This window comes from Somniosus microcephalus, chromosome 9, assembly GCF_052327205.1.
Source record: "Somniosus microcephalus isolate GS21.2 chromosome 9, FLI_Smic_1.0, whole genome shotgun sequence".
In the NCBI taxonomy this organism is placed as follows: domain Eukaryota; kingdom Metazoa; phylum Chordata; class Chondrichthyes; order Squaliformes; family Somniosidae; genus Somniosus; species Somniosus microcephalus.
The window spans coordinates 134327804-134350963 of record NC_140995.1 but is presented as its reverse complement, the minus strand read 5'-3'; the positions used below and the strand labels follow the sequence as shown (position 1 = coordinate 134350963).

At 42.3% G+C, this 23160-nt stretch overlaps 1 protein-coding gene across 50 annotated transcripts in view; it reads right to left on the bottom strand.

Annotated features, from left to right (window-relative positions):
• Positions 1-23160, bottom strand: part of trdn (triadin) — a 732832-nt gene that overhangs the window by 647308 nt on the left and 62364 nt on the right. For 48 of the 50 annotated variants that reach the window (XM_085997256.1, XM_085997227.1, XM_085997243.1 and 45 more), the window contains exons 3-5: positions 14731-14784; positions 3475-3528; positions 1542-1685 (exon numbers count right to left, since the gene is read on the bottom strand). In XM_085997256.1, the coding sequence (XP_085853382.1) occupies positions 1542-1685; positions 3475-3528; positions 14731-14784 (252 nt within the window). The remainder of the gene's footprint in view (positions 1-1541; positions 1686-3474; positions 3529-14730; positions 14785-23160) is intronic. The other 2 variants (XM_085997271.1, XM_085997266.1) reach the window with 2 other exon arrangements.

Below are 23160 nucleotides of genomic sequence, written 5' to 3'. Positions count from 1 at the left end.
ACAAGATGTGGTGGATGGTAATTCTTCTGCTTCCCAGTTGCAAGGACCAATGTGAACAAAAGCATTGTACTTCTAGCTTTGTGAATGTGTTAGAATACAAATTTGAGCAAAATAAAGTTATTTGTATCACACAGCTGGTATTATAAGCTCAATAATCATTCAAACATTTTAATTGCTTTTAAGAACTGACATGCTTATTGTGCATTTCTACAGTGTTTCGTTACAGTTATTTCAGTAAATAAAACATGTGAATGCTCTCTTTTTGTAGTGGGAGTTAAATTGAAAATAATTTCTTGAAAACATATTTGACATGAATTCTGTGGCTTATTCCAAATAATGTTAAAAATATATTTGTTTTCCCATGTCTAAATCACCAAAAAAAAAAAAAATATTACTTTTGGTTTATCCTGTGGATATTTTCAGTGAGAAAGCCTTTACCCTTTATTTCAATAATCCATTTACAGGCAGAATAAATTAAAAATTGATAGGGATAATCTTATGAAACATACACTACCAGCTTGGAGCCTTACTCACTCATAGCATAAATCATTCCCCGTGATTTTTTGTTGATAGAAATTAATGAATGGAAAACCATTACAGACATGTGTCCGAATTCGTGATATGCACTCTTGGTGGGTAAGGCTCCACGCTAGCAGTATGATTTTGTTAAATTCGCCCTAAACTTATTAAAATATCTTTACATATTTCTCTTTGCTTCCCCTCCCACCCTCGCTCCATTTATGAATGAATGTTGATTTCATGGAGGTGCGAAATATTCGTGCTGAAAATTGTAACATTTTCCTAATTTTTGCAGCCAGGTACTTCCAGGTTAAATGTAGCATGAATTAAATGCTCAATAAAACTCACTCAACTTTACTACAACAATGTGCCTTAACCCGAGTCTCAGAAGTGAGTCAGTATGGCATTTCCATTTTCTACACCAGCTTTTCTTCTGGCCTCTCTGAATCAGAGTGCTTGCTGAGTGTCAAGTAGTGGCAACTTGTGAGTGGTTTCACACTGTTTACCCATAATCACAGGGAACTGGTTTGAGACTGCTCAAACAAATTTCACAAAGGACTCTTTACAGCAGAGAGAGAGAGTTACATCTCACCAGTCCTTCCTGGGGGTGAAAGGACAGGTTCTAATCCATTATGCCAAATAATTTCCAATAATCAGGTACTGACATTAGCTGGGACCAGAATTTCTAGGTTTTTTTAATCAAAATAATGATAGATTATTTTTAAATTGTGCTCCAAATGTAAACATATGGAACAGATAAGAGAGTTGGGAGAAGAATGTCCTCTCTTCACCTAACAATAAAGTAGAAATGTACCACAGAATTTTCAGTGCAAGAAGCTTTCCAAGTTCATAAAAATCAAAATGTCTGACTATAAAAGCTTAGAAAGCAGAAATATTACAGCACTTGTAATTCTAGTTACTTCAATCAGGTTGGACATAGTGCTCATATAATTTAATCATTTTATACTCATTATTACATATAAAAGTATCTACCACTATACAAGTCTGTTTGCTCTGAATACCTTCATCCATATCGTCATCGGGGTATTCTGTGGTTGTTAATATATCACATAGTAAAGATATAAAGCCATAGATCCAATCTGAGGTATCTTCCACAGCCTCATCTATGACTTTCATAGGGTCTGAGCTTAAATCTTTAAAACCTCCTGAATGCATATAAGGAAAGAGCAGTAAGAAATAAAGAAAATAGTTCAGAGATTAAAAGAAGAAAATGGAACAGCTGCAAAATAATTTATTGTTTGAATTCTCTTTCAGAGAGACAAGGAAGTTATTTATTTTATGTACATTATTATTATGTACATCTAATAACAGTGTCAGGGGAAATCTCTTTGAACTAGTTTACCAGATGCAATGGTAGAAATTAAAAAGCATCAGGTACTAAAAATATTTTCCTGGTACATACAGGGATGAATGAATTTAGCCATAGTTTTTGATGAGAAAGCTATTTATTTGCAAATAAAACTCCCTTGCTTAAAAAAATCCAGTAATTTCACCAGATAGCATAAAAATGATAATTTTCTTAAGAAAATGTTATAAAAATTATATTTAAATTGAGTAGAAAAAGAAGACAGCAGTACTTTAAAATTACAGACAACTCCCAGCCATAGGTGAGGACAGACAAAAACATCAGAATTGTTATTCTCTTTTAACCTGGAATGCCTATTACTCCGACACTGATCTAGCTCCATTTACGCAAATACGTTTGTGTTATTTTGTCCAAATAGGTGCAAGCATGGCACAGATTTCAATTTCCTGGGAAACTGGGTAGGGTAATTCTCTACTAATGCCCCTTAAAAATGGATTGATTTGCTGAGGAACACACGTGGGAACTAAGAAAAAATGGCAGCTCACTTGAGTTGAGACAATTAACAGAATTTGGCCACAGCCGGTTCTGACTGGCTGTTTGTGGAATGGGTTTAAGTGATGTTCTCCAGAACACTGTGGAGAAAATATTAAGGACAAAACCTAGAAGAACAAGTGAGACCATACATTTTGTGAATGGTGCTTTTTAAAAACTGCAACAAGAGTTAAAGACACTTTTTTGTACCTTCACCGCCCGGGCAGCAGCCTGTGAAGTGGATCAACTGCATGTTATAGAACCCTCCTTATTTTTATTCTACTGAAATCAATGGAATGACAATCAGGTGGGTTCTATAACCAGTGGGTTAGTGGGTGATACGCTTTACCAGGTGGTTAAGATGAAAATCCACCCCCATGTGTTTTGAATCTGTGGTGTTCACGGTAGAATATGCACAGAAGAATCTGTTGAAGGATTGAGGCCACTGCTGCCCTCAGGGTATTTAAGAATAGCTACTTCCTTGATATACTGTGTGAAGCCTGTGCACATCTTCACCATCGAGCAAAGGCACAGCAGCAAAACATATACATGCGTCCTACACATTCGGAGAACATGCAATGGTCATTCACAAAATTAAAAACATAGCTGTTAGTTTCTAAACATTTCAATAGGTGTTAGGAACAAAGAAAATAATCCTATATCCTTGTGATCAGTGAGTTGGAATGTACAATCTGTTACATTTCTAATTAGCCCATCTTTAGGGCAGCAGGGTTACTTTAGCACATGCCACCTTGTCAAATTAACCAGTGTGGAGAACACTTAACATTAAAATAAGACATAGATAGAAGAGTAAAATGCTTGTATACCAGGATTGGTGAAACTTACAAGACTTTACTCCTTCAAGGTTAAACTATGAACAGTATAAATTCACATAATCCATGTTCAGTCCACTGCAAAAATACTTCCCTTCAAGGAAAACAAACATTTATTGATTACACCTTTTGGTTAATGGTGTGCCACAATTCTTTGTAAATGCATTACAATTTGTCACTTTGATTTGAGACATAAGTCTAAGTGTTAGAGTTCCTTGAAGGCAGTGCCAAGAATATAATGAACAACATGAAATGAGTCCTTGCCTCTAGGGCTCTGTGCTTCCTTTAGTACTTTGCCGACATCAACTTGATGCTTTCCTGTTAGGACAAAATGCATTAAAAAAGGGAGAGTGAAGAGTAACTGAGACATGCACCATAGGAAAAGTCAAGAGAGATCATTTAGTCCACTCAGTGCAGTACTCATGGTGTCAGTGACTGCGGCAGATAGTGCAGAAAATCTAGCAAACACAAACAAACAAATAAACACTTTAGAGAAAACATTGAGTCAAAGAAAGATAACTCTGAGCTTTTAAAATTCAGTTCCACTCAGTTAATCAATCATAGAGGCCTCACTATTATGCATTAGACTCAGTGCAGGGCATGCTAACAACTAAGGTGCAATTCCTCTTTAATACTGCTAGATGTATTAATGGTGCAGATCTCTTTTTCTCAATTTAGAAAACAAGTGAAATTCTATCTAATAAAGCAAATAAAAATATTTAATGTTGAATTTTGGTATAAGTTATGTCGATTTTCTCTTTCTTGTCTGCAAAACAGTGAAATAGAGTATCGGGTAAATCTACACTGTGCATACTTTTTACATTAATCAGAGAATATTTATAAAAATAATTATTTAGAATTATATTCTCTTTTGTCCTCCAAAGATTGGGAAAGAGCTACAAGTGTAAACCATCTGCTTTCCCTATGTATTGCTATGGTGTTTCTCAAAAGTACTTTTAATGTGTAAAATTAATCTCTAAACAGTGGAAGCAAGATTTAAATAGCAGGCTGTTAAATCGGCCTCCACAGCCACCTACCTAAGAATGTAAATGAGCTAAACAATATTTGAGACTATGCTCTGATCTTATCTTGGAGACAGGGAGGCAATATTGCGGTCGGGCTCAGGTCCTGCCGAACTTAACAGCAGGACCTGATTATCATTTTTGTCTCTGTTTTCTGGCCGCAGCAAGACAAATTGCGAAGCTGGCTGTCGGGTGAGGGGGTGGGGGTGGGTAGGCCTTTGGCACCAGGCTGCAGCCAGGGAGTGGAGAGGAGGGATCGGAAAGACCGGGTGGGGGGGAAGATTGGAGGCCAGAGGGGAGGTCGGAAGCCGGGGTTGGGGGAAAATCGGGGCCTGAAGCAGAGGGGCGATTGGAGGTCAGAGGGGAGATCGGAAAGGCCGGGGGGGGGGGAAATCGGAAGGGTCAGGGTGGGGAGGAAGAGCGGAAGGGTTGGGGGATGTCCGATGGTGGAGGGTGGGTGAAGCAGGTAAACTGGATCCAGCAGGTAAATGGAAAGACACTTACCTCCTGGATCCAGCAGTCCTCGCCTCCCTTTAGCCGACGGATTTTCTGAGGCCCGGGAAACCCAGCCGGCCAGGGTTGAAGTTAATATAGTGGTTAATTCTGAGGCACGCAGCCTCATTATAATATTTAAATGACCAACCCGCCTCCTGTGAGCGGGTTGGTTGCTGGTCCCCCGTACCGCCTCCTTAAAACCGGAAGTGGGTGGGTTGGAGGTGGGTTGGGGTCGGATTTCAAATTTTTAACATTTGTACATCCCACCTGCCCCAAATCCACCCATTTTTGAGGGTTATAATTCCCCGCTATATTTTCCCCATCTGCATAATTTTTGCAAAAAGTAGATGTGAGTAGCAGGTGCTGTAATATCAGTGGAAAAAGCAATAATAGACTTATTGTTCAGGCTTATTAAGGTCATTGCTGCGGAACTTGTGCAGCATTTTACAGCTGCACAGTCAAATTGAAAATTGAGTGTTTTTCTCCAGGTGTGACGTTAGTGAATTTAAAGAATGGGAAAGATGTTTAACCCTATCACCACAATGGTAATGGCTGGTACAGTGGGGATTTTGGATGGTTCTAATAACCCCTCCAAATGAAATGCAACTCATGTGGTGAAGCAAAGGGGCAGAACAGCCAGCGAGGAAAGTAACAAGGACCACCAAGAATGTTATTTCTTTTTAATTGGTATACATATTCAGTGCAGAACAGCACTAAATTGTGTTACTTAGTGCTGTATATGCATACAGGATCTCACCAGTTTGGTGCATAAGGGCATAAATGAGGTTTAAAGAAGAGGCACATGATGAGTATAGGGTGAATAATACAGAGGACAGCTATGGGGTAAATGTTAACCCTTTGTGCTCTTGTTGGAGAGCTTCACATGCTGGAGCACAGATTGGTAATTCGAGCATGTGCCCAAGTCATAGGTCCACAGTTTTCTGTCCATTGATTTTTATTTGAATTGGGCGCACACCTAAATTCCACATAGGTGCTCCCAGTATGGGGAGCTCACTCCTAGGAGTGTTAAAGTTAAAAATGATACAAGTACAGAATATAGTGCCGCTACAGTTGGCTGCTGAAGTGAGAACTGATGTGGGTAATGAGGGTAGTATCTCACACAGGTTGCCAACTGTCTACTAGCCTGGTTACAACTATCATTATGTGCTAATCCAATTACAATACTGAAAAAAAATACAGTCCCCACCACCTTAAGATGCCCACATTTAAGTCAGGCAATTGTTTAAATTGGCCAAAAAATGTTAACCATTTTTAATTTCCATTTTGTTTGATTACAAAGTTGCTGCTTAAAGTGAGTTAAGTGCTCCAAGTATTTTGGGCAGAGACAGGTGTTTACTCAATAGTTGACTGCTTCAATAAATAAGCTTCTTGAATAAATGCTACAAATCGATGCAGTGTTGACTGTGATGAATTAATAATTATGTTCTTTGATGAATTTATCCAGTTATTGTTTGAGAGTGATCAATTTCTCACATCACAGATCTCTTTCCCTTCTCCTGGCTCTGAATCCTCACTAACTGGTCTAATCACCCCCTCCTCTCCCAGAACAGCTGTGGCTTCCTTCATCTCCAGATATATATATATATAGATATAAATATTTTGGGACAATGGTAAATTGATTTTGGAACAAATCAGTTTTTGCAGCTGACATTTCTAGTGTTTTTTTATTCGTTGCTGGGATGTGGGCATCACTGGCAAAGCCAGCATTTATTGCCCATCCCTAATTGCCCTTGAGAAGGTGGTGGTGAGCCGCCTTCTTGAACCACTGCAGTCCTTGTGGCACCCACAGTGCTGTTAGGGAGGGAGTGCCAGGATTCTGACCCAGCGATGATGAAGGAATGGCGACATATTTCCAAGTCAGGATGGTGTGTAACTTGGAGGGGAACTTGCAGCTGATGGTGTTCCCATGCGCCTGCTGCCCTTGTCCTTCTAAATGGTAGAGGTCATGGGTTTGGAAGGTGCTGCCGAAGAAGCCTTGGCAAGTTACTGCAGTGCATCTTGAAGATGGTACACACTGCAGATACATTGCACCGGTGGTGGAGAGAGTGAATGTTTAAGGTGGTGGATGGGGTGCCAATCAAGCGGGCTGCTTTGTACTGGATGGTGTCGAGCTTCTTGAGTGTTGTTGGAGCTGCACTCATCCAGGCAAGTGGGGAGTATTCCATCACACTCCTTACTTGTGCCTTCTAGATGGTGGAAAGGCTTTGGGGAGTCAGGAGGTGAGTCACTCGCTGCAAAATACCTAGCCTCTGACCTGCTCTTGTTGCCACAGTATTTATGTGGCTGGTCCAGTTGAGTTTCTGGTCAATGGTAACCCCCAGGATGTTGATGGTGGGGGATTCGGCAATGGTAATGCCATTGAATGTCAAGGGGAGGTGGTTAAACTCTAGCTTGTTGGAGATAGTCATTGCCTGTGGTGCGAATGTTACTTGCCACTTCCTGAATGTCACCCAGGTCTTGCTGCATTTGCACATGGACTGCTTCATTATCTGTGGAGTTGCGAATGTGCAATCATCAGCGAACATCCCCACTTCTGACCTTATGATGGAGGGAAGGTCTTTGATGAAGCAGCTGAAGATGGTTGGGCCCAGGACATTGCCCTGAGGAATTCCTGCAGCAATTTCCTGGGGCTGAGATGATTGATCTCCAACAACTACAACCATATTCCTTTGCCAACAACTACAGCCATCTTCCTTTGTGTTACGTATGACTCCAGCCAGTGGAGAGTTTTCCCCCTGATTCCCATTGACTTCAATTTTACTAGGGCTCCTTGATGCCACACTCGGTCAAATGTTGCCTTGATGTCAAGGGCAGTCACTCTCACCTCACCTCTGGAATTCAGCTCTTTTGTCCATGTTTGGATCAAGGCTGTAATGAGATCTGGAGCCGAGTGGTCTTGGCGGAACCCAAACTGAGCATTGGTGAGTAAGTGCCACTTGATAGCACTGTCGGCGACACCTTCCATCACTTTGCTGATGATTGAGAGTAGACTTATGGGGCGGTAATTGGCCTTGTCCTGCTTTTTGTGGTCAGGACATACCTGGGCAGTTTTCCACATTGTCAGGTAGATGCCAGTGTTGTAGCTATTCTGGAACAGCTTGGCTAGAGGAGTGGCTAGTTCTGGAGCATGACAGCCAGGACCCATAGCCTTTGCTGTATCCAGTGCGCTTAGTCATTTCTCGATATCACGTGGAGTGAATCGAATTGGCTGAAGACTAGCTTCTGTGATGGTGGGGACTGCAGGAGATGGCCAATCTGGCTGAAGATGGTTGCAAACGCTTCAGTCAGTGTCAGAGATCAATGCTGGGTGGTCTGTCTGGATAATTATTACAATAATTATTCTTATTGTTATTGTTTTTCGTAGCGGTTTGTTACAACTGAGTTGCTTGCTAGGTATTTCAGAGGGCAGTTAAGAGTCAACCACATTGCTGTGGGTCTGGGGACCAGGTAAGGATGGCAGATTTCCTTCTCTAAAGGACATTAGTGAACCAGATGGGTTTCATGGTAATTTCATGGTTACCATTATTGATACTAGCTTTTTATTCCAGATTTATTTAATTAACTGAATTTAAATTCTCCAGCTGTTACTGTGGGATTTGATCTCATGTCTCTGGATCATTAGTCCAGGCCTCTGGAATACTAGTTTACTAAACATAACCACTATGCTACCGTTCCCGTGCTTAGTTCCAGTGCTTACAAAAGTAGCATATGGTAATTGTAAAGTGGTTGAGCTTTCTTCATGTTCTCTTCACCTTCCAATTCAACCTAAACAGTCAGGTTTTACACAAATCCTCTAGCTTTATGCCACAGCCCACGTGCTCCATTTCTCACTCTCTATTACAGTTGATTCCCTGCTCCCTCCGCTTCACCGTAAGAGGCTGATCTTTCAGCCAATTATATACCCGCTCTCTTCTAAAAGTAGTAATTGTCCCATGAATCAATGCATTGTGCACAGCGAACCAAGTACGTCCTACCCAATGAGTGACATGGAACACTGGAGTGTCTAAATGTGCTGGATTGTCTTGAGAATTCTGTGTTCCATATTTTTCTGCATTTGTTGATTTACTGACGCATTGGCACTGATTTTACCTCTGAGGTGCGTTCTGAGCGGGGAGGTGAAGTTAGGGTCGCAATTTTGCCTAGACAGGCGGCCGAGGGCGGCTGAGGTTGGTGGCAGGGAGCAACCCCGCTGCTGGCTTCATCCCGCCATGTGAAAAGATTTTACATTGACTGGGCTTGTTAAGCCCGCCCTGCGCGTTTCCCAGCCAATTGAAGGAAGCGGGTCTGGAGACGTCATTTGATGATGTGTCATCAGCCGGTTTCCTTAAAGGGACCGTGCGCAAATTGATCTTGACAGTTGTGCTGTCAGTGTTCTACAGCATGAGGTGCTGCAAACACTGACAAACACTGCACAGAGGTGTATGGCTGCACCCTGGCTTATGCTTATGGAGGGAGTCACAGCACGCAATGAGGTCCTCTTCCCTTCCCATGGGCGGAAGAGACCTCCACAGGAGAGCAATGCAGCCTGGTTGCACATTATACAGGAGGACGCAAGCAGGGATGTCATTAAGAGGACCAGGCTGCAGTGGCGCAAACCTTTCAATGATCCCAGTAGATCACGACACATTCCTACAAAGCCACGCTCAAGCTCATCCTGCTGTGCCACTCATCACATCCCCATCACTCTGCCTTCCCTACCCTTCTCCTGCACATCCTTACTCACACCAACTTACCTTGCACCTCCACCCATCCCTCTCTATCTACATTATCACTTCCCCATCTCACTAATCACCCCTCACACTCACCCTGATACTAGTCCAATCATACCAACTAACAACACACAAGGGTAGGCACTTGGGTGTTTTAGCCGATGATCATATGAAGTTTCTGCTAATATGCTGTCAAACATTGAAATCTTTATTTTGAACACTTTGCGTTCTTGGACAGATTTGTGTGCACCTTTGGAAGTGGCTTAATGAGTTGCAGTGAACAGTGTGACATAATGGTACCCCCTGCAATTGCAATGAGTGTGAAAGGAATGGCTTGGGCATTGTAGGGATGCTTTATGGTGTTGGTGTGGGGTGGCGCCAACCTGTGGCAGCAAGGGTGTACAGCATCAAGTGAAGTAAATCTGGCTATGGTGAGGCCATCCCTGGCGTCCCGGGCTGCAATGTGGTTGGGTACTGATGCCCTGTGTCCTGTGCAGCATCAGGTGATTGCGGAGAAGGTTGGTGTTGTTGTTGGTGCTGCTGGTGTGCCTGGTTCTGCTGGTGTTGGGGCTGATCGTGGTGGGATTCTGAGGACCAATGTGAGAGAGTGTAAACCGGACCCATTCTGATGTAATAGATGGCAGATGAATGTACAATGATAGAAGCAAATCTGTCAATGCTAAGAGAGGTTGTTCCAATGAGGTGGCACTGGATAGAGAGTTGACTCCAAACAGTTACAAGCTGCATAAAGCTCAATCTCTCTTCCAAATGCAGTAAGCAACAGTTTCTGAGGTTGAAAAGTGAACAGCTGTGAGATGGGAGCTTTTGTACAGCTTTTATACAGCTTTTTTGCAGCTGTCAGGTAATCAGATAATTCACTGCTGAATCCACTCACAACATGCTGAGCTGATGTGATCCCCGATCAGCGTGTAACCCATTGGGGAACATGTAAAATTGAAAGGTAAGCTTAAAATACTATTTAAGTGCCTCTTAACAATTTCTCTAATGATCTAAATTGCCTCCCCCGCTGCTGTGTGTCAGGTCTGTTCAGCGATGACAGACCCAGCTTCTGGGAGACTAGTATGGAGACGGGTTGACAGCAGGTTCCCTACCCGCAGTCAAAAAAAAAATTTCCCACCCGACCCGCCACCAAACGCACCCGCTGGCCCCATCGAAAAATTCCCTCCTAGGAACAGGAAACCCAGAAGTACGGGTTTATAACCCCCTCTGATCACTCAGTGGGAGTTATAAACAAGCAGCTCAGAAGAGAGATCAGGGCAAAGCAGTACAGTGGTGTGCTAATTCATCCAGGAAGGCAGCTGCAGAAGCTGCTGATCAAGTTGAACACCTGAAGAAATTCAGGAGGATAAGGCCATTTCAGGTGGAAGTTTGCCGAGTCAGCTCCGAACATCATGGAGACAGGCGGGTTGGCAGCACATGGCATGTCAAATTATGTTGGGGGTTTCAAGGTCCGGAGTTAGAATAAACCCAAGGAGTGTTGGAGGAGGTGGAGTTGGACAACCATGCATGAGGGCTCGAGAAAGAACAGAAAGAAAGCTCACTCCTCACCTCACAGACTGAGGGGTTGATTTTTGTGGAGCCGTCAGGCGGGGTTTCAGGCGTGTGGGGGGGAAAATCCCACCCAAAACCTCGCTCCACGCAACTTTCAAAGGCAGCGGGTACCCACCCCACACTGGGACCCGCCGACCCCAGGCGGGAAGGGATTAGTGCCAATTAACTGCCTGTTAACAGGTAGTTAACAGGCAGTTTTTAGCCTAATCCCTATTTTGAGGGGTTTCGTGTGGGTTTCCCGACGGCTCCAAACCACGTCAGGTTAGAGCAGGCGGGCCGTCGGGTTGAAGGAGTTGGAGGGATCGCGATGTCGGTGTTCAGGTGAGTGATGGGTGCATGAGTGCAAAGGATAGTGTGTTTGGTGTGTCTAAAGTGTGTAAAGAACTTTTACTTACCTGTACTTACCTTCACAGCCTTTCTTCCTGTAGCCGTCGGGAGCCCATCAGTCAACCGGCACTTAAAGCTGAACGGCTGCGATCTGTGAAAAGTGACAGCCTTCAGCTTTGAGTGCCGATGTGAGTTCTAACTGAGTCTGTGCAGAAGGACTCATGTTAGAACTCAGACTGTCAGTGTTTCACAGCTTCAAACAGCTGTGAAACACTGATATTTCATCTGTCAAGAACTCTTGACAGATGAAATTGCAGTCTCTGACGTCACCTGTTGCTGGGTGGCCCTTAATTGGCCTGCTGAGCCCGCTGGGCGGGCTCAACAAGGTGAATCAAGGGAAAATCGCGTGGATTGGCCGGACGTCGATGTAGGCGGGACTAAAACCCGAAAGTTGTAGTCCCGCCTTCTTCCCGACAGCTTCGGGAAAATCGACCCCTGAATTTACAAAGGCACCATGTCCTGGAAGAGTCTGTTCAGTCACACAGGGTGTTTGGGGAGCAGGTCTGCACCATACCTCATGCAGGATGAACTAGCACTTTGGGGGAAAAATTCGGCATCGCCCCATTTGGGGTGCCGTTCTCGGCCGTGCGCAAAGTTTAGCGCTTGCCGTTAATTATCGCCTCTGACAGCAAACTTGGCTTTTATCGCCGCTGGAGGTGATTGGAGCGCTAAATCAGGCGCTTCACACCAGTCTTAAGGTGCAAACACCGAGGAGTGAGGCGCTACCTCAGAGTGCTGGCGAAGCAAGGAAGGGCAAATCGAAATAAACCTGCAAAGTGCTGCTCAGTACTCAAAACTCCTTCACACAGCGTTGAATCTCTCCAGAAGTCTCTCTCTCTCTCTCTCAGACTGCGTGATGCAAAAATGTCACTGACCAAAAAAGACAGGAAGCGGTCGCCTTTAAATAGCGCCCTCCTAGTCCCTTTCTGACAGCATAACGCTTCCCTCAACCTGTCGTTGCTAGCGGCAGGCGGTAAGGCAGGGGGCGCCACTCAATATCCGGTCCTGGGCGCTAATGGGGCGTTGCGCACTCGAATGACGTCACAATTTGCCGGCGCAGGAGATTGTGGCGGAAGTGTTTAGTGCCGCCGCAAAATGTCCAGTTAATTTCACGAGCGGCACAAGTATCGCCGTGCTCGGGCGCTAGTTGCTTTGCGCCCCAATTGGCGCCCTCTTAAGGCACTAACGGGCGGCGCAAGCAACTGAATTTTCCCCCTATGTGTCTTATGTGCTCAAGGTAGAGACATGGGAGACCAATTGGTACAGCAACAGGCTGGGGGGAGGAAGAGCCATTCATTGGGCATGGCTGCCTAAGAGAAATTAAAAGAGAGAGGCTGAGACACAGGCAAGAAGAGAGACAGCCTTTTTTTTGAAACAGGACAGCTGTAAAGATTTTTAAAGGGAAAGCTGTGAGGGCTTTCATGGAGAGGAAGAGGTTAGAAATGCTGCAAGATAGTTAGAAGCCACCTTGTTTCACTCAAGTAAGATGCCCAATGGTGTGAAATTGTCCTTACGCAAAGGTAAATTCTACAGATTGAATTAGTGAGTCTGGGCACAAGGTCGGTTCTGTATAGTCACTTTCCTGTGAAATTAAGCAGCTGTGCGATTCATATCTGGCCTCGTATCACCAAATGTTTTCTTGGTTCTTCGAATATCCGGTTCTGGTCAAAAGGGGGTACTGTCATTACAATCCAGACCATGATATCGTACAAGCAGATATAGGGGAGTGCAAGTCAATTCCGACAAAAGTAAAACACTCAGACCGCTAATGCTAGCGCCTGACACCACTGAACCCGAGAAGGTATCTACGGTAGACCTGAATTCATAACAGGAATGTTTTGCTGAGCTTGGACATTCCCAGTAAAATAATCCTATTACACTGCATTAGTCTACAAGCCTGAAATCTGTGGAATGCAAGTAGTCATGCATTAACAGAAAAATAATAATGCTATCATTTTCTTTTGCCCTGGGTACATTGTTTTTGCAATCATAGCAATACTATAGTTAGTTAATAGTTCAATAACTTCATCAGTCTTTCCCTTGCAAATGCTTTTTCATTTTTTGTCATGTTACTTCAGCTTTGATTTTGCACAAAGCAATACCAGCAGAAAATCATTCTTCATCGATATACTGTGGTCTCAAGCACAGCCTGAAATGCTTTAAAATGTATCAACAGCACTTTGCAAGGTATCTTAGCTCATATTTGAGATGTTCTGCAAAGTATGGAAATACAGTTGATAAGAAACCTATATTTAGCCATTGTGATCTTTATTGATTTGTATCCACTGGTGGAAATCCTAAGAATGGGGTCTGGTAATGTTTATGTTGTTTTAAATATATTTATTATTTCAGCCACTGTTACATATGAATAACATGGGATCTGCCTTTGCCATTATCACATAAACAACCTGATATTTAAAAAACCTGTACTGTCATGGCCATATGCTCGGCTATTAGTTTAAAAAAAAATGTTACAGGTATCAGCACCTTCTGCTCTATTGTGTTTTTAAAGACATTAAAGAAAGAGATCAACGTTAAATTTCAAAACACAACACAGCCTTCAATGACATGTTCAAGAAATGAACCTTCAGCAATATCTTTTTAATTCTCGAATCCAATTTGCACCATCACATCTAACATCCCAGATGGTAGCTGGGGCGACACAATGGAATTAATGTTCTGATGAAGGGTCATCGACCTGAAACGTTAACTCTGTTTCTCTCTCTACAGATGCTGCCTGACATGCTGAGTGTTTCCAGCATTTTCTGTTTTTATTTCAGATTTCCAGCATCCACAGTATTTTGCTTTTGTATCAATGGAATTAATGGTTTGGTTATATTTTGAATTCTTCTCTTTCTCCTCCCAATAAACTGCACAAAAGGAAAAAAATAGCTTGTTTTAATCTTTTATGAAAAAAAAATCACAATTCATGCTATGTTTTTCCTAAAATTTAATGGTTTGGGAATTAGGTCCAAAATCTAAAGGTATTTATTGAATAAATGTTCTCATTTTTCTAATAAGAAGCATGCTATGGCTGTGTCAAGTCATATGTGTTAACCATCTAGCTACAAGCATTCTGGAGACATATTGAAAATCATTCAGTATATTGTTGGCAGACTACAAGTTAATTATTTATAGATCACTTCCATAATCGGAGAGGAAGATAAGTTTGATTATTTTTGGACAAATCAACCATGTTGGATTAAGGTCAATTCACTAAATTACAGTCGCACCCAAATGTATTTTCAAACATTCCAGAAATTAAAGCAATCAAAGCAGCTTCAACACCACCACTGCATGCAGTATGTCTTTACCAGGTGGCAAACAGGGCTCATCACAGTACAGAGAATAGGCGGGCTCTATGTCAGCTTTAGAAACCAGGACGACAACGAGATGAAGTGTGGCATGATTGATTGAGAAAGGAGGAAAAAGCATTAAAAGTAATGAGGACCCAAGAATGACTCAACCGCCGTTGGAATTCAGAAAAATGTTCATCATTTCAATAAAAGGTGACAGTACAACATTAGGAAATTATTGCATTGCAAAGTGTTTGGGACTGATTAGATTGTAGGCTATAACCAACTAGAGCAAGGTCCCCTTACAATCTGCCAAAGTCTTTAAACACTCCCCAGTGCAGTAATACTTTAATAGCATTCTCAGTTTCTTTTTATTTTTGTTTTGACTTGGAATGAAAGTGAAGGTATTCCATATGAGACTACAGAGTTAGTTTGTATGTTAGGTTACACAGTGGAGGAAGGTTGTCACATGTCCTGTTTTGAAGTAGCCAGTCAAAATTTTGAATAGGTTGTTTGGAAATGTGCAAAAGTCATCTAAGTGGTAGTTTTCTGACTACACACTCCCAACGTGGAGCCTCGGCCGCTAAATGCGCAAATCAGAAAATTGTGCGGTGTACGGGCTGGAATTTGCAATAATGGCTCTTTGTGACTGGGACACCCTACTGGGAGCCTGCAGCCAGAAAATTACATCTCTGGTATGTTCTTCTAAAAAAAACACATAAACCCTTTCTTTTGCATTTTGCTTCTCATAGAATCATAGACATTTGTGGCACAGAAGGAGGACATTCGGCCCATCGTGTTGTGCTGGCCGAAAAAGAGCAATCCAGCCTAATTCAACTTTCCAGATCTTGGTCTGTAGCCCTGAAGGTTACGGCACTTCAAGTGCATATCCAAGTACTTTTTAAATGCTTCTGCCTCTACCACCCTTTCAGGCAGTGAATACCAAATCCCCACCACCCTCTGGGTGAAAAAAATTCTCCTCAACTCCCCTCTAATCCTTCTACCAATTACTTTAAATCTATACCCACTGGTTATTGACCTCTGTATCTTATGATGTGCAGGCATTAATTACTATTGTTTTAAATGAACTTTCATCAGCAGCAAAGCTGATATTAGCACCCTTGTCATTTCCTGTTCCTAATCTACCCCTCTGACTTTTAAACTGGTGGAAAAGTGTCAATCCAGGATGGTGCAGGAAGAGAATCCTATTGAAATCAATGGGTAAACAAACGTGGAGCTGAAATGTATCTGAAAAGTCTCAATTATCCTGCTTTCTCACCATCCTATAGTTTGTCAATGGGAACATCCACACAGATGTGCTGGAAAAGTGAATTTTGTTGTCATGGTAACAGAGATACATTTACGTGGCGGCTTACAGAGCAAAATCATAAATTAAAAAGTAAATTGAGGTAAACGTTTTGCTTTTAGAAGCCACAATAGGTTTTAATATTGCTCTTAATACAAAGTCATTTTTTTAGGCTCTATTGCTAACAGCCAGCACATTATGAACTGGAGGTACAGAAGAAATTAGATAACATACTGATTAATGAATAAATCAATGCAACATTCAATGTTCTAGCTAAAGCCTGGGTGAGAATGGAAGATATCCCAATCCCCTGCTCACTCCAACAAGAGGCAAGTCTGGAAAGGCTTCCATTGAATTTAAACTTACAGCTGTGATTACTACCTCTCCTCCATTTTCTTTTGCATCGAGTCGGCTCCTAAAACCGTGTAACTTTGTGAAGATCGGTATAACAAAATATGAAGTTATCATATTTTCTAAAGGTTAATGCCTGGATCACAAAGCAGCATCTCTTCAGTTTAGATAAGAACATAAGAACATGAGCAGGAGTGGGCCATTTGGCCCACGAGCCTGCTTTGCCATTCAATAAGATCATGGCTGACCTGATCATGGCTGCAAATGATTGGACCTGCAATGAACAGAACTGAACTACACCCATACCCAAGAAAGAGAAGCTGCCTAATTGTGGCAAGCAGACTTTTTCAGTCCTGCATATTACCATTGCTTTTCTACTGCATAGCTGCAAATGTGATGTAAATTATCACATACTTACCATGCAGTAGAAAAGCAATGGGAATAGCCATAGATAGTTATGGTGAAAGTACTATGATATTTCACAATACAGGACAAGATAGGCCAGTGAAACTAGCGCTCAGTGCCAATGCTCTGGGGGAGGGTTTAAACTAAAATGGCAGGGGGCTGGGAACCTGAGCAGGGAGACAAAGGAAAGGGAAAAAAGGATAAAAGCAAAAGATAGGAAGGAGAAAAACAAAAGTGGCAGTCAGAGAAATCAACAGTTTAAATCAAACATGGCCACAGTAACTAATAATTCTAATAGGTCTAAGAGCGTTAAAAAAAACAAGCCTGAAGGCTTTGTGTCTTAATGCGAGGAGCATTCATAATAAGGTGGATGAATTAGCTACGCAAATAGAGGTAAACGAATATGATTTGATTGGGATTATGGAAACATGGCTCAAGGGTGGCCAAGGCTGGGAACTCAACATCCAGGGGTATTCAATATTCAGGAAAGATAGGCAAAAAGGAAAGGGAGGTGGGATAGCATTGCTGGTTAAAGAAGGGATTAACACAATTGTAAGGAAGGATACTAGCTCTGATGATGTGGAATCTGTATGGGTAGAACTGAGAAATACCAAGGGGCAGAAAATATTAGTGGGAGTGCTATATAGACCTCCAAACAGTAATGCGGAGGTTGGGGATGGCAGCAAAAGGGAAATTAGAGAAGCGTGCAATAAGGGCACCACAGTCATCATGGGTGACTTTAATCTACATATAGATTGGGCTAACCAAATTAGTAACAATACTGTGGAGGAGGAATTCCTGGAGTGTTTACAGGATGGTTTCCTGGACCAATATGTTGAGGAACCAACCAGAGATCAGGCCATCATAGACTGGGTATTATGTAATGAGAAAGGATTAATTAGCAATCTTGTTGTACGAGGCCCCTTGGGTCAGAGCGATCATAATATGATAGAATCCTTCATTAAGATGGAGAATGAAGTAGTTGACACAGAGGCTAGGGTCCTGAATTTAAATAAAGGAAACTACGATGGTCTGAGGCACGAGTTGGGTAGGATTGATTGGGGAATGTCACTGAAAGGGTTGACGGTGGATAGGCAATGGCAAACATTCAAAGACCACATGGATGAACTACAGAATTTGTTCATCCCAGTTTGGCATAAAAATAAAACAAAAAAGGTGACTCAACCATGGCTAACAAGGGAAATTAGGGATAGCATAAGATCCAAGGAGAGGACATATAAATTGGCCAGAAAAAGCAGTAAACCTGAGGATTGGGAGCAGTTTAGGATTCAACAAAGGAGGACAAAGGGATTAATGAAGAAGGGGACAATAGAATATGAGAGTAAGCTTGCAAGGAACATAAAAACTGACTGTAAAAGCTTTTATAGATATGTGAAGAGAAAAAGATTGGTGAAGTCAAGCGTAGGTCCTTTGCAGTCAGAATCAGGGGAATTTATAATGGGGAACAAAGAAATGGCTGACCAATTAAATACATATTTTGGTTCTGTCTTCACAAAGGAGGACACAAATAACCTCCCAGAGATGTCGGGGAACATAGGGTCTGATGAAAGGGAGGAACTGAAAGAAATCAGTATTTGTAGGGAAATGGTGTTAGGGAAATTGACGGGATTGAAGGCCGATAAATCCCCAGTGCCTGATAATCTACATCCTAGGGTACTTAAGGAAGTGGCCCTTGAAATAGTAGATGCATTGCTGATCATCTTCCAACATTCGATGGAATCTGGAAGAGTACCCATGGATTGGAGGGTAGCTAATGTTACCCCACTATTCAAAATAGGTGGTAGAGAGAAAATGGAGAATTACAAACCGGTAAGCCTGACATTGGTAGTGGGGAAAATGCTCGAGTCCATTATAAAAGATGTAATAGCAGAGCACTTGGAAAACAGTGACAGGATCGGACAAAGTCAACATGGATTTACAAAAGGTAAATCATGCTTGACTAATCTACTGGAATTTTTTGAGGATGTAACTGGTAAAATAGATAAGGGAGAACCAGTGGATGTGTTGTTTTTGGACTTTCAAAAGGCTTTCGATAAGGTCCCGCATAAGAAATTAGCATGTAAAGTTAAGGCACATGGGATTGGGGGCAAGGTATTGACTTGGATAGAGAACTGGTTGGCAGATAGAAAGCAAAGAGTTGGAATAAACGGGTCTTTTTCCGAGTGGCAGGCAGTGACTAGTGGGGTACCGCAGGGATCGGTCCTTGGACCCCAGCTATTCACAATATATATTAATGATCTAGACAAGGGAACTAGTTGTAATATCTCCAAGTTTGCAGACGACACAAAGCTGGGTAGGCGTGTGTGCTGTGAGGAGGATGCTGGGAAACTCCAGGATGATTTGGACAGGTTGGGTGATTGGGTAGAAGCATGGCAGATGCAATATAATGTGGGTAAATGTGAGGTTATCCACTTTGGTGGCAAAAACAGGAAGGCAGATTATTAACTGAATGGCAATAGATTGGGAGAAGGGGAAGTGCAACGAGACCTGGGTGTCCTTGTGCACTAGTCACTGAAGGTAAGCATGCAGGTGCAGCAGGCGGTTAAGAAGGCAAATGGTATGTTGGCCTTCGTAGCGAGAGGGTTTGAGTACAGGAACAAGGATGTCTTGCTGCAGTTGTACAGGGCCTTGGTGAGACCACATCTTGAGTATTGTGTGCAGTTTTGGTCACCTTATCTGAGGAAGGATGTTCTTGCCATGGAAGGAGTTCAGTGAAGATTCACCAGGCTGATACCTGGGATGGCAGGAATGATGTATGAGGAGAGATTGGGTCGATTGGGCTTATACTCGCTGGAGTTTAGAAGAACGAGAGGGGATCTCATTGAAACTTATAAAATTCTGACAGGACTGGATAGACTAGATGCAGGAAGGATGTTCCCGATGGTCGGGGAGGCCAGAACCAGGGGTTACAGTCTAAAGATAAGGGGTAAGCCATTTAGGACAGAAATTAGGAGGAATTTCTTCACCCAGAGAGTGGTGAACCTGTGGAATTCTCTACCACAGAAGGCAGTAGAGGCCAATTCATTAAATATATTCAAGAAGGAGTTGGATATATTTCTTAAGGCTAAAGGGATCAAGGGATATGGGGAGAAAGCAGGGACAGAGTACTGAATTTGGATGATCAGCCATGATCGCATTGAATGGCGGAGCAGGCTCAAGGGGCCGAATGGCCTACTCCTGCTCCTATCTTCTATGTTTCTATGTAACTGGAATCCATTTGCTGCCATGAGATGGGATAGTTGCATAATCCCCATTTATTAAAGATACAAAGAACAGGTTTGCTTAGATATGAATGTGTTACTGTTTCAGTCACTCTTATTTTCCTTCTTGCACAGTGCCTCAAAGAAGCACTTAAAATCACCAGAGTGTGGCCTAATTAACTATAGTTATTTACAATGTCTTCAAAACTCTCTTAAGCATAATAAGTTATGAAATTAAGCTCATTGTGTTTTATAAATAAATTGACTACCCAGCTACGATACTGTAAATAGAAAAATGTCAATTAGTAAAACAGCTTCTCTCAAACTCAATTATCCTACTAACTGAAATGTGCTAATCTATTAGAGCCAGTCTTATAATTAGCAACCATGCCCTTTAAAGCAGCACTGCCTGATAGCCATATAAATCGCTGTTGTTTTGATTATACTGCTAACTCCTAACTCAACTCACTTCCATTAAAAAAGCTCAGAAATCATTTGCTGGCAATATTAATTAAAGTGCACAAATTAATCAGAAAAGCCTTACCAGTAGCCGACTCTATCCCCATTATCATCCACAAGGACCAACCCCATTCACTATAAGCACAGTTATGCAATCCTGAATTTGACCGCAGATACCCTGGATTGTCACATGGGGAAGGACAGATTTTTTTTCTGAGAACACTATTGGAATTTTTCATTTTCTAAATTTATCTAACAAAGTCAGCACAGGGTGGTAATCCAACATGAATCACAGAATCACAGAACCACAGAAACCTCACAGTGCAGATAGAGGCCATTTCGGCCCATCGAGCCTGCACCGACACATATCCCACCCGATCCCCGTAACCCCTACACCAATACATATCCCACCCTATCCCCGTAACCCCACGTATTTAATCCCCCTAACACTAAGGGTCAATTTATCATAGCCAATCAACCTAACCCACACATCTTTGGACTGTGGGAGGAAACCGGAGCACCCGGAGGAAACCCACGCAAACACGGGGAGAATGTGCAAACTCCACACAGACAGTTGCCCGAGGCCGGATTCGAACCTGGGTCCCTGGCGCTGTGAGGCAACAGTGCTAACCACTATGCCACCGAATCATTTCTGGATTGGGAATATACTTTTTATTTTGCAAAGAATCTCTCCTGCAGACCCTTTTTAGGGCAAATGCCACCCCATTCAAAAATACATGAACCCTAAAGAGTTTTGGTGAAACAGCAGAGGAACCACATTTTGTAAATAAAACATTTATGAGGGTCAGTACTGATGCGCTATCGATTACTCATAAAAGACTGAGAGTTAGAAGAGTAACTAAAGGCTTTTATTAACAACAGAATGGAGGTCTGCCTCGCGTGGTCGACCGGTCCATGATACTAAGGGCTGGGGAGCAGTCACCTTTATACTAGGACCTGTGGGAGGAGTCAGCCGAGGCATGTCCAGGCATGTACACAGTGGAATACAAACAGGACAAACAGGAATACAAACAGTGGTTTACCACAAGTACCTAGTGTGGTGAAGTCTAAAATCAGAAAGAAGACAATTGTTATAAAAACAAAGAATACTTATTAATTATAAATCTCACTTACTGATACAAGATTTTCTTGTGAGGTACAATAAACAGAAATGAGAATTAAATCTGATTAAATGTACACTGGGTTTTCCTGATTAAACATAGAAACATAGAAGATAGGAGCAGGAGTAGGCCATTCAGCTCCTCAAGCCTGCTCCGCCATTCAATGAGAGCATGGCTGATCATCCAAATTCAGTACCCTGTCCCTGCCTTCTCCCCATATCCCTTGATCCCTTTAGCCTTAAGAAATATATCTAACTCCTTCTTGAATATATTTAATGAATTGGCCTCAACTGCCTTCTGTGGTAGAGAATTCCACAGGTTCACCACTCTCTGGGTGAAGAAATTCCTCCTCATTTCAATCCTAAATGGCTTACCCCTTATCCTTAGACTGTGACCCCTGGTTCTGGACTCCCCCGCCATCGGGAACATCCCTCCAGCATCTAGTCTGTCTAGTCCTGTTAGAATTTTATAAATTTCAATGAGATCCCCTCTCATTCTTCTGAACTCCAATGAGTATAAGCCCAATCGACCCAATCTCTCCTCATACGTCATTCCTGCCATCCCAGGTATCAGTCTGGTGAATCTTCGCTGCACTCCCTCCATGGCAAGAACATCCTTCCTCAGATAAGGCGACCAAAACTGCATTAAACCTTGCTGTCATACATGTCAGGCTTTACTCGACAGAATGGCAGTCAATTAAGTCAACCATATTTAGACAGCTGATATTACACAACATGCAGAACTATATTTGCAAAATTGAACTTGTTTAAAATTAACTTTGATTATGATACCATCAATCCTAAGATGAACTTTCTAGTTGCTGTAATGTACTATTTCAATACAGTTTCAGGCCCAATTAAACAAAATCTCCACTACAGTTAGCTCTTTATTTGGAACAAAGCAGTAGGTTGGGCTTTACTATCGGGAATTCCACAGAAGTAGGTACCTTAAAGCTGAATTATTTCTATCTGCCGGCTGTTTCAACCAATTGTTGGAAATATTTTAACTTGTCATTAAATTTCTATGAAAATTATAGTGCCCCACAGTTGTTTCACAATTTTAAAAAGACTGATTATATGGAGAAAGGTATTAATACTTTATTTATTTTCCAAGGTTGCCACCAACAGGAAAGTAATCAACTAAACATTATTGTTCGGACACCAAAAACCTTCACTTGGAAGGAGTTTCATTGTTTGTCTCTGAGCACTGTGTGTCAGTAAGAAAGAGTTTCTTTGTATGTCACTGAGCACCGTGTGTCGGTAGGAAGGAGTTTCTTTGTATGTCACTGAGCACCGTGTGTCGGTAGGAAGGAGTTTCTTTGTATGTCACTGAGCACCGTGTGTCGGTAGGAAGGAGTTTCTTTGTATGTCACTGAGCACCGTGTGTCGGTAGGAAGGAGTTTCTTTGTATGTCACTGAGCACTGTGTGTCGGTAGGAAGGAGTTTCTTTGTATGTCACTGAGCACCGTGTGTCGGTAGGAAGGAGTTTCTTTGTATGTCACTGAGCACTGTGTGTCGGTAGGAAGGAGTTTCTTTGTATGTCACTGAGCACCGTGTGTCGGTAGGAAGGAGTTTCTTTGTATGTC